This window comes from Miscanthus floridulus, chromosome 3 (assembly GCF_019320115.1).
Source record: "Miscanthus floridulus cultivar M001 chromosome 3, ASM1932011v1, whole genome shotgun sequence".
In the NCBI taxonomy this organism is placed as follows: domain Eukaryota; kingdom Viridiplantae; phylum Streptophyta; class Magnoliopsida; order Poales; family Poaceae; genus Miscanthus; species Miscanthus floridulus.
This window is the reverse complement of record NC_089582.1, coordinates 125,733,313-125,744,962: the sequence shown is the minus strand read 5'-3', so window position 1 is coordinate 125,744,962 and position 11,650 is coordinate 125,733,313. Positions and strand designations below refer to the sequence as shown.

The 11,650-nt window shown below is 51.6% G+C and overlaps 1 protein-coding gene across 2 annotated transcripts; it reads right to left on the bottom strand.

Moving 5' to 3' along the window:
- Positions 1-3,863: 3,863 nt before the first annotated feature.
- Positions 3,864-9,843, bottom strand: LOC136542354 (filament-like plant protein 3). 2 transcript variants are annotated; one of them, XR_010780655.1, is made up of 6 exons: positions 9,426-9,843; positions 8,749-8,944; positions 6,774-6,957; positions 4,775-6,675; positions 4,302-4,650; positions 3,864-4,133 (listed from the first exon to the last, which is right to left on the bottom strand). XR_010780655.1 is itself a non-coding variant. In XM_066534745.1 (5 exons), the coding sequence occupies exons 2-5, from the start codon at positions 8,851-8,853 to the stop codon at positions 4,429-4,431; spliced, it is 2,412 nt and encodes an 803-aa protein (XP_066390842.1). In that variant the 5' UTR covers positions 8,854-8,944; positions 9,426-9,843; the 3' UTR covers positions 4,178-4,428. The 2 variants fall into 2 exon arrangements, 1 of the variants encoding a protein (XP_066390842.1); XM_066534745.1 differs by lacking the exon at positions 3,864-4,133 and having other exon boundaries at positions 4,178-4,650.
- Positions 9,844-11,650: the final 1,807 nt, after the last annotated feature.

Here is an 11,650-nt window from a genome sequence, read left to right as displayed (position 1 = left end):
TCAGCCCAGAAACCAACCAGCGAACAGACAGAAAATCTATTGATAGATATATAGCATAAATCTATATTTTTTGAATGGTCGGATATGCGTCACTAGTGGCAGCCTGTTCGTTTGGCTGTGACTTGTCGTAAACGATCATAAATTTTCAGCCGGAACAGTATTCTTCTCTCACACAAACCAAAGAGCAGTACTTTTTCATGAACCAGCAACGATACGAACCAGCCAACCGAACAGGCCGTGGATTGCCACCTGAGACAAATATCCTTCTGTGCTACCTCTGTTAGGAACCAAGTTTAGGAATTGAAATTGAAGTCAGACTGCCCCCAAAAGACCACGAATGCCCCTCGTATCACCTATCGACTGTATCTCTTATTCTCTTCAGCTATGTGTGGGCAACTTTCTAGGGGCAGATCCGCTGCCGATTCTTTCTGGTTGGCTGCCGAGCGTCTTCCGCTATTGTGCTGCTACCCCCTGACAAGAGATAGGGTCCGGGGTTCGGGCTGGGTATGGTTCGGCCGGCGTAGGGGTGTGGCTGGCTTGAAGCCTTCTGGAGTGGTAGCATGTCCGGTGGGAACGTGCCGTCATATGAACCCGCCCCTGTTTTTTATTCTTACATTCTTTGATTCACATGCTATGTATTTCACTATTTCTGGAGTCTTCTGACAATGAGGATGTTTCAGATCTAACTGAATATTCCATTCACTATTGTGGGGGATAGACCCCCGGGTACCACAAGATGGTACATGGGCCGCACCATCCGAGGTGGCCCGGCCCGTGAGATCAAGACGTGCACGGCGCTGCTTGGCGTGCACCGCAAGACATTGTAATAGTACCAAATAGGATACTTTACTTGTAACCTTGTCCCTTCGGAGTATATAAGGAGGGGCAAGGGTCCCCTAGAGGACAGATCCATAGAGATCATACAGTATACATCTCAATACAATACACCAAAGACACAGGACGTAGGGTATTACGTCGACCAGGCGGCCCGAACCTGTCTAAATCGCTGTCTCTGCGCCTTGTGTCATCATCTGGTTCCTGATTACGCGCACCGTCTACCGATAATCTACCACCACGGGCACCCCCCTCGGTGGACTGCCGACCATATTTCGTCGACAGTGGCGCGCCAGGTAGGGGGTGTGCGCTTGATCCATGGCGAGCCAGATGGACTTCAAATCAACAACGCGTTCTCGTCGTCAATCTCGTGGAGATCCATCCCGGTCCACGACGACGATTCATCGCTGCTACACCAGCCCCTGCGACTGCAGATCCGATCTCGGAACCACCTCCGAGGTCGTTTTCACCAACGACTCACCGCCGATGCTCTCGTCGGCCCTCATCGATGACTAGCCGCCGCTGCTCTGGTTGGCCCTCGTCGACGACTCGCCGTTGCTGCTCTCGTCAGCCCTCGCCGACCACTCGCCGTCGCTGCCCTCATCAGCCTTCGCCGACGTCCCTCGCCGTCGACTCGTCGTCACCGCTCGGCGGCCTTCGCCGATATCCCTCGCCGACCACTCGCCATTGCTGCCCTCATCAGCCTTCGCCGATGTCCCTCGCCATCGACTCGTCGTCACCGCTCGACGGCCTTCGCCGATATCCTTCGCCGACGTCCCTCGCCGTCGATTCATCGTCACCGCTCGACGGCCTTCGCCGACATCCTTCGCCGACGTCCCTCGCCGTCGACTCGTCGTCACCGCTCGACGGCCTTCGCCGACATCCTTCGCCGACGTCCCTCGCCGTCGACTCGTCATCACCGCTCGGCGGCCTTCGCTGACATCGTTCGCCGACGTCCCTCGCCGTTGACTCGTCGTCACTGCTCGGCGGCCTTCGCCGATATCCTTCGCCGACGTCCCTCGCCGTCGATTCATCGTCACCGCTCGACGGCCTTCGCCGATGTCCCTCGCCGTCGACTCGTCGTCACCGCTCGATGGCCTCCGCCGAGCTCCGACCACCAGACCACGTCGACCACGTCCCGAGCAGCTCCGCCGAGCTCCGACCACGTCGACCACCAGACCACGTCGAAAACATCCCGAGCGGCTCCACCGAGCTTCGACCACCAGACCACGTCGCAATGATGATCGCCGCGAAGAACGGCGCTACGACAATCGCGACCACAGTCATGACGACAGGTCGAAAAGCTTGAGGACCGGACGACTTCATCACCACCGACCAGATTTCTATCCAAAGATAAGTACACTTCTAATATTTATATTCAATATAATTTTCATTACGACGTTTCTCCACAACGTCCTCGTCATGATTATTCTTTAAATAACGTTTGTCCATGTATACCATCTTAAATATAACATACATCTATACCTAATGCAAATCCTCGACCAGTCACGTTGACGCTCGAACGCCTCCAGAGACAGCCCTGTCTCCGGCTTCTCCCTACACGTGCATGAGCGTCTGCCCTCTGCGTTATGGGTGGTCGGCAGCGGCTCCTTAGCGACGCTTTGTTCTTCCTACACGTGCACGGGCTCCGCGCCCCGCGTTATGGTTCACGGGCTAGCTAGGGCTGGAGACTCAGCTACATACTAACTGGTCGGACGATTTATATTAAGTATAAACACAAACTTCGTATTAACACTGATGTTTACAAAGCACCAACTGCTTTATCACATCATGCTCATTTGCAAATGACTGCTGAGCGTCATACGCTATTTCTTCACCGCTGATTTTTTCTCCATAATTTATTATTTTGTACATCATGTACTACCATTCTACGTATTTATCTACAGGAATTTTGAGCTATGCTCGGGGACTTCGTTGCTCGCCTCTCGACCTACGCTCGGGGACTGCCTCGATCACTCTCCGACCACGGCTCGGGGACTTCGTCGCTCGCTCCTCGACCTACGCTCGGCGACTGCCTCGATCACTCTCCGACCACGGCTCGGGGACTTCGTCGCTCGCTCCTCGACCTGTGCTTGGGGACTGCCTCGATCACTCTCCGACCACGGCTCGGGGACTTCGTCGCTCGCTCCTCGACCTGTGCTCGGGGACTGCCTCGACCGCTCTCCGACCACGGCTCGGGGACTTCGTCGCTCGCTCCTCGACCTGTGCTCAGGGACTGCCTCGATCGCTCTCTGACCACGGCTCGAGGACTTCGTCGCTCATCCTCGACCTGTGCTCGGGGACTGCCTCGACCACTCTCCGACCACGGCTCGGGGACTTTGCGTCTTGACTACATGTGACTGGCAACTCGCATACAGTTGGGATATTTTTTCTCACTTGGACCTTGCTACAAGGCTCATACCTCGCCTTCCAGCAAGCTCGGGGACTACATCGGTACGATGCACCTGCCGGTGCATCTCGTATCGCCTGTATGACGATTGGGTTCTCAACTTAACTGGGAATTCTTTTTAGACCCTGGCACCACGTGCCTACGTCACCTACCACCAGGCTCGGGGACTAAGTGGGCACACTTCACCTTGCGGTGAATGTGCTTGTTTTTCGACCACTACGCCTCTGATGATCAAAGATGCTACGCTTCAAGACGCACTTACATTTCTTTTCAGAAATACAAGTGGGCACACTTCCCGGGACGGAAATCTTTTTCTTTCTTCTTAAGAGCACCATACATTCTTCGGACAACCTACTTCTCCGGCGACAACGGTGGTCGGAGATGTCAAGAACTCAAGCCTCACTGTTCGGAGAAGGTTAAAATGGTGTGTCGCATCAGAATACATGGCGCTCGGGGACTAGCTGTGGGGGATAGACCCCCGGGTACCACAAGATGGTACATGGGCCGCACCATCCGAGGTGGCCCGGCCCGTGAGATCAAGACGTGCACGGCGCTGCTTGGCGTGCACCGCAAGACATTGTAATAGTACCAAATAGGATACTTTACTTGTAACCTTGTCTCTTCAGAGTATATAAGGAGGGGCAAGGGTCCCCTAGAGGACAGATCCATAGAGATCATACAGTATACATCTCAATACAATACACCAAAGACACAGGACGTAGGGTATTACGTCGACCAGGCGGCCCGAACCTGTCTAAATCGCTGTCTCTGCGCCTTGTGTCATCATCTGGTTCCTGATTACGCGCACCGTCTACCGATAATCTACCACCACGGGCACCCCCTCGGTGGACTGCCGACCATATTTCGTCGACAACTATGCAATCCACTCCTGCAAAATATAAATCGCCGGAAAACAATCAAGATGGAACACATGTTGGGTAAAAGCCATTTCCAAGGGACAGGGAGACTGGGAGATCAAAGATAATCTTCAATATGAGTTCCTTTGATGCTTCACCAACCAACTCTATAAACAGCATCCATATGAACATTTGCTCACCTATAGACTATTAACTTAACTCTATATGACATGTGGTGGAAGATCATGGCAATCTCATCACAGCAATCATGCGGCGGAAGCCAAGCCAAAACAGTTTCGCTGCCCACTTGCCAACGAGGATCGTGAATCATGTGACTGCCAAACAACCAATCTGCGTGGGATAACTTGCAGTTGCAGGATGGAGCAGCTTCAGATCGTTGTCCCAGGCGTCGGCTGAGTCAGCACCACTGGTCTCGGTTTCGGGGAGGAATTCATCGAAATCGGCCAGGGATTTCAGCTTGCTGCTCAGTGAAGCTATCGTCTTCTGGCAGTCGGCCAGTTTCCCTGCAGCCTTGGCCAGCTCTGTCTCCTGTAAAAAAGTGTAGGATTTCATGAGTAACAAATCTACCAATCACCACCAGGATCTACCGCAAACAATAAGACAAGATGAATGGTAACGAAGTGCCAATTTTGTTCCATGGAATGGAAGTTACCTTTCTGATCTGAAGATCTTTGACTGCCACAGATTTCACTGGTTGATGTCCCAGAAGGGATCTGCAGGAGATCTGTTCCTCCATCTTCTGACATTTTACCACAAGCTCGGATGACTGTGCCCTCTCTTTATGGATCTGTTCCTCCAGCAAACTCATCTTCCCACGTAATTCCTCGGCTCCCTTCTCTCTGAGCTCGAACCGACTAGCCAGCTCTTTCTTCTCAGTTTCAGAAGCACCCAATGCAGATATGTAAGCTGATGACAGGTTCTTCTGGCTCTCCAGCATCTTCTGCAACAGGCTTATATCCTCCTTCAAGCTGCTGATTTCAGCGTGCCTCGACTGAAGCTGAGACTCTAATTCCACCGTCACTGGCCTCTGTTTCTCAATTACATCCTCGAGCTTTTTAACCTTCTCATTGAGCTCAACGATCTGTGAGTTCGAAGACTCCAGCTGGGATCTAAGCTCCTCCAGTTCTTGGCACCGCATTGCCAGTGCAGCAGACGACGCTTTCTCTTCCTCGACTCGCAGTTTCAAGCTACTAGCCTTCTTTTGCAGCAAAGCGATTTCCTCGCGTGCAGACTCCAGCTCGAGCTCGACGCCCTTCTTCTTTGCTTCCAGAGCATCAATGCCATGGCATTTCGTCGCCAGCCGGATCGACAAGGCCTTCTCCACCTCCAGTTTCCTCTCCATCAGGGTGATCTTGTCGCTGAGCTTCTTGGCTTCGGACCGTGACATCTCCAGCTGAGCGCTCAACTCCCTCTTCTCTGCCCCCAGCGCCTCCATGTCCTGGTACTTGGCTGCGAGCTCAAGCGTCAGCGCCTTCTCAGACTCGAGCCGTTCCTCCAGAATGCGCCCCTTGTCTAGCAAGCCCGCGATCTCGGCATGGGCGAGCTCGAGCTTGCCCTCGAGCTCTCCTCTCTTCGCCTCAGCAGCCTCCACCTCGGCCTCCATGGCGTGTTTCTCGCCATTGGCAAGGTTCAGCTGCCGCTGCAGCTGAGCTGATCTCTCCTCTGCCACCATTACCCGGTGGCGGCAAGTCCTCAGCTCGCGCTGAGCCTCGTGCAGCGCCTTCTCCCGCTCGGCCTTATCGGCTGCCAGCTTCCTGACCTTCTCCTCGAGCCTCGCCAGCTGCCCGCTCGCGTCCTCGACTGCGTCGCCTTTCGACAAGCCGTTCGCGGAGGCGAGCTTCTCCATCTCGAGGAAGTCGTCCATGACGCCGATGTCCGCGGTCGCGAGGCTCGCGGTCCTGGTGCTTGCGCCGCTCTTGTCGTTCCTGAACTGGTCGAGCTCGGTGATGAGGGCCGAGGCCCATGAGTCGGAGCAGTCCGACTGGCAGTCCGTGACCGACTCGGCGCCGGCCGAGCTCGGAGAACGTCTGAGCTCGACGTTGACGGCGGGCCTCCGTGCCGCGGCCTGCAGCCTCCTGCACTCAGCTTGGAGCTTGGCCACCTTCTTGATGCCCTCCAGCTGCTGCTTGCTCGCTGTCTCCGCCGCCCGCCGGTTGAGCTCCTTCTCGATCGTCCTGAGCTCCAGCTCCTCTGTCTTGGCGAGCAGCTGCACCCTCAGCGCCGAGTTCTCCTTCTCCAGTGCGACGAGCCTGGAACCGGTGTCGCCGTCGGTGGCGGCCATCGAGCGCTCGGACTTGGCCTCCAGCCTCGCCGTGAGCTCGACAATGCGCAGCTCGAGGTCGGCCTTGTGGGACTCCCACTGCCGCGCTTGCTGTGCCAGCGCGTCCTGCACCGTCTGGTCCTGCTCGTCCTTGGCGCGCCGGAGCTGCCGGACGCATTCCTTGAGGGCGCCGTCCAGGTGGACGAGCCGGTCGTCCAGCGCAGAGTTCTTGGCCGTTGCAGCGTTCAGCTGCGCCTTCAGTGACGCGATCTCCTTCTCGGACTTCTCCCATCCTAAGTACAAAGGAATACAGTTAAAGATTTGTCTGAACTTTTTATGTTCAGAAACCTCAAATGCCTGATCCTTCACTGTTATATCAGAGGGACCGTACCTAGAACAGCCTCCTCTGCAACCTTGGAATGCTGCTTCACGAGATCATCCTTCGCACGGATATCCAGAACTACGGATGACAGCCTCTCACTCAACACCTTCACCTTCACATTGTTGTCGTCCTCCAATTCCTTCGATGTGATCTCCGGCGACCGAGTCGAATTTGGAGAGCTCTTGGCAGTATCCTGATCAAGAAGCCAAAACCGTCAAATATCCTGCAGATTAGCTTGCTTATTTTGCAGCAACTAGAGAAAAAGAATGCGACCCATCTCAAACTTCAGTCACTACTATGAATTATCTTTCATAAGATTTGAAATACTATTACACAAACAGTGAGATGGTTGAAAGATTTGAAGTTTCAGTAAATGCAATAGGGATCGTCAACTGGAAGCACTAGAAAGTTTTGCCAGAATCTATTGCTGTCAGGGCACAAACACCGTCGCATCGATGTGCACGGCAGGATACTTTCGCGGGACCATGTTAGCCTGCCTACAGGGTACAGGCTAAAGGCTGTCAGTCACAACTTTCAGCACAGCACAACTCCATAAATCCCAATTACTCTGGGAGTAACTTCTAAACAGCAGGACTCGCGGTACCTGGTAAGTGTTGAAAAAAAAAAACGATTGACATTACCATGGAGACTGCAGACAGAGAAGGCCAGCTCCGGTCAAAGATGAGGAGCAACGGCACCAAGGTACTCGGTCATGCACCGCCCAGCACAGGACCAGAGCTGGGAGAACGAGAGAGGGGCATCTTGATTGCTCTGTGCCAGCACGCAGCAGCAACAGGATGAGCCATTTGGGTTTGTGTACCACGGGCATGTAGCAGTGCAGCTGCAGCACATGGAAGAATCGGACGAACGGCCAACCAACCAAGACCAAGAGACGCATCCAGCTACGCGTAGCCATGATGTTGTTAGAGGAAAAGCGAGTCCCAACCAACACCCACATCCTCAATTCCTCATTGTCCATGGGCAGGCAGGGCCGGCAATGGCCAGGCCAGGTAGGGCTTGCCCTGCCGAGCCGGGCCTACCTTGGTATGGATATGGAAACCACCAGGACAGCACTGCCGGTCTCGTCCTCTACCCCCCATAACCCTTATCAGTGGCCTAATGGATGATGGAATTCTCACGTGACCATGAACAGAGGGATCTGGTAAGCATTGTAGCTTTGCTGCCCACCACAGCAATGCATGCTGGGGGGAAGGATGAGAAACTGAATCTTGCTGGCCCTAAATGCCATGTGGGCATGTAGATGATGAGTACGGTCGGTGTGCCTTTGCCCAAATGATTGATTTGCTGTTAGAAGGTCTACGGCTAACGCTGTATTTCGCGCAACGATCCTGTTTTTGGCAGGCAAGAAGTTAAGCCTATATATACAGAATTGCTGAAACATCTGAAGGTACAGTACAATACAAACAAGGGTCCCTATACTGCCACAGCATCCGAATTTAGGGCCCGGAACAGCAAGGAATTTGTCCTGTCAGTCGGAAATCCCAGTCTAGCTGTGTTGGAGCTTTGGATTTTTGGAGACTTTGTGTGTTGCAACTTGGTGAATGGTGATAGATTAGCAGGGCTACAGAGGCCCAGCAGATCTGGCACTGGATGAAATGAAGCCTCACATGCACTGCACATGCTACATGACCTGTTAACTGAAGGACTCGACTGGGAAAGTCAAATGAACGCCCTGCACTGCAATGCTTGCTTGTGGTTCACTCCTACACTGGGGATTATTTAGTCTTCAATGCCAAGATTGCTACTGTTGTCTGATTTACACTACACCTCTCTCCTCCCTGAACTGTATTCGTCAGTATCTGACTAGACGCGCCGAAAACACGGAGAAATGGATTTCACTACACTTCCTTCTAAAATTGAGCATGACATTGTAGAAATGCAGGATTCAGAGCAAGAAGAAAGTTTCTGCATAGCTCCTAATAGTTGTAGGGTGAGAAGAAAGGAGAGGAGAAAAACTGTGCACCTGTTCATCAGCGATCCTCTCGGATGCAGAGGACGCCGAGGTCTCGGTCTCTGCAGGGCTCTTGTCCGTCGACTTGCGCCGCCACAGCCAGCTCCGACGGTCCATCCCCTACGCGACCCAATGCCGATCCTTCCTTGCCCTGTCCACTTTCCTCCCTGCCAGCGAGTGCCGGAAGAGTTGAAGTTGACGATCTTCACTGAAACCAAAAGAGACAAAAAGTTGAGTCACACATATCCAACAGTTTGTATCCCGCGCGATTCGAAGCAGGACCTTCAAGAACACAAACTAATCTAAATAAAAAAAAGAACACAAACTAATCCAATACTTATCGGCTCGGGGAAAAAAGAAAAGAAAACGCCTTTAACAATTTTATCTCTAGACTTAAAACGCCCCAATTCAATCGCACACCAATCCTCATGTTCATGTGTGTGCGCCCCTTCGCACAAACCGTACCCGTCGATCGGAACCGAGAGAAGAAGCAGAATCACATCACTTAGGTCCCCGAGAAAGAAAGCAAAAATCACCAAGAAACCACATAATTCGGATACCAACGCTCGCAAATCGCCGAGAAAAGAAGAGCGAACAGAGCAGACTACGCGATAAGGGAAACTAAAGACTTAAAGAGAGCGCGGAGTAGAAGAAGTCTTCCATGAAACCGGAAGGAAAGCTTTCCTCACCTCCACGACCCGCGGCGGGAACAACGCGGAAGGCGATGATGGATGGCCCGCGCCCGCCCAACAAGACCCGGGAACCAGGCGGCCGCCCAGCAAAACCCGCGCCTTCTGTTCCGCTTCCGTCCGTCACCGCCTCCCGGCTCCTCCTCCTCCTCGGCGCGGCACAACCCCAACCCCAACCCCTACGCGGGGGCCATGCCCATGTCTCCACTGCGGTTGCTCCCGTCCCGACCCGAGAATCCTTACACCGCACACGGGCCCTTTTAAAACCGTCAGTCAGCTCGGACAGACAGGCAGACAGACAGGGGAGCGACAGAGGGTGGAAGCCGTGGGCGTTTCAGAATCAGGAATGGAGGCTTCGTGGTCGCCGCGACGCCGACGTACACGGCGCCGGCCCGTATGTGTGTGTGTGCAGACGAGTGTGCTGCAATAAGTTTGCACGGTGACCATAGCGTTTGGTTTCTTCTTCTTTCTCGATATATATATTTCTGGGAGGAAAAAATTAAAATGGTATATATGAGATGTTCGATATGGTTTGCAGACCAGACGTACTCCTGCATAAATAAATAATCATCGGGATATTTTAGAGAAACAATATCCAGGAGTGTTTTTTGATGCATTATGTACTTATTACATCGACAGGATGGGCACATGATACTTTTATGGTGTAGTTATTGTTTTTTTTCTTTGTATCATTTAAGTCCATGGAGAAAAATCAAAGGTTCAAGAGTGTTCATGTTATCCCCCAATTATTTAACTGCCCAGTTTTAATGCTGAAAAAGATGCCATGGAGGACCCAATAGGGTTACTAGCTCCTGCACCAACTATAGTATTCCATGAAATTTTCGGCAAAACCTTTTTTTAAAAAAAAAAATGCTGTCAAATTGTTCTGAAATTGTAATGTTCAAGGCTAAAGCTAAAACGAGGGCTATCCGTCAAAACTGTAAAAAAAAATTCCCGTAACAGATCCAGGTACGAGTTTCTTGTCTTATCTTGAACACCAGCATGGTCACTATGTTTCCTGAGTTGTTAGACACCCTCTTCCTACTTGCTATCCACCAAAGGCCTTGCAGGTGCTCTTATTAATCCTCTTCCTACTTGCTATCCACCAATCCGAGGTCACGATGTGTGTGACCTTGGAGGACTGTAAATTCTATAGTAAAGTTTCCTATATGTCTCTTTGGCACAGAGGATTAAATCCTATGAAGTTTCTTTTGGTTACTATTAGATGTGTGAAACCATAGGAATTTTGAAGGAAAACTAGCATGAGGTTAGATCTTATAGAAACTTTACTTTGTGTCTGTATCTTTCTTAGAATTTTTGTTTTCTTTTTCCTGTCTGGCATCTAAAGGCCAAACAATGGAAACTTTCCCGCATTTTGAATTGATATAGGATTGCAAATTACATGCAAATCCAATCATGAGTCTTTTCCATTCCTGTTTTTGAGAATCCCGCGTCCAGACCCTAGGATTTGGTAGGTGACTTCTCCATTTGTACCGTGAAACAGAGAATAAACGACATGCATGTTGCTAGCTACAACAAATGCCATATGAGTACATACATGAAAAATCATCAGGTCCTCAACTTTGGAGTCATGAAGGATGGCTACGCCGACGATGGGTAAGTGTAGCCGGCTGTAGAGCGAGGGCGACACGCCGTCTTGCATTGCACAGCAGTACCTGACTGAGGCAAATATTCGCAAGCCAGCCACCACATGATATCTCCCGCTGTCTTCTACAAGCAAAGATGGTGATTAGCGACTTAGTGTCAGACGTGTAGTCACTGTCATGCAACCAATCTACGCACGGGCAGCGACATAAATTTACATATTGTTTTCGCCACAGGACACCCCAATTTGCATACAAAAAAAAAAGATGCTTGTGCGAAATTAGTGTGACCAATACTATACATGATAGAGAAAACCGACGAGTGCTGACGTCGGAGTCGTCAGGTTGGCATGCATCTTGTCGTGGGGGCTATGAGAGCGCCTTGCAGGAGGAGAAATTTAAAATTTTGGGATTGGGGAGGGGAGAGATCAGAGATGGTGTCAAAAAGTGTGAGGTCACAAATCCAACGTGTCGTTTTCCTCATCTTTTCTTTTGTAATAAGTAAGGGGACAATCAGAGATGTACTACTGGTTTAAATCGACCCATCTTTATTAATTTCTGATGTTCCTTCTAATCATCCTAGCTAGCTAATCCATGACAAATAAGTCTTGACGTGAATTG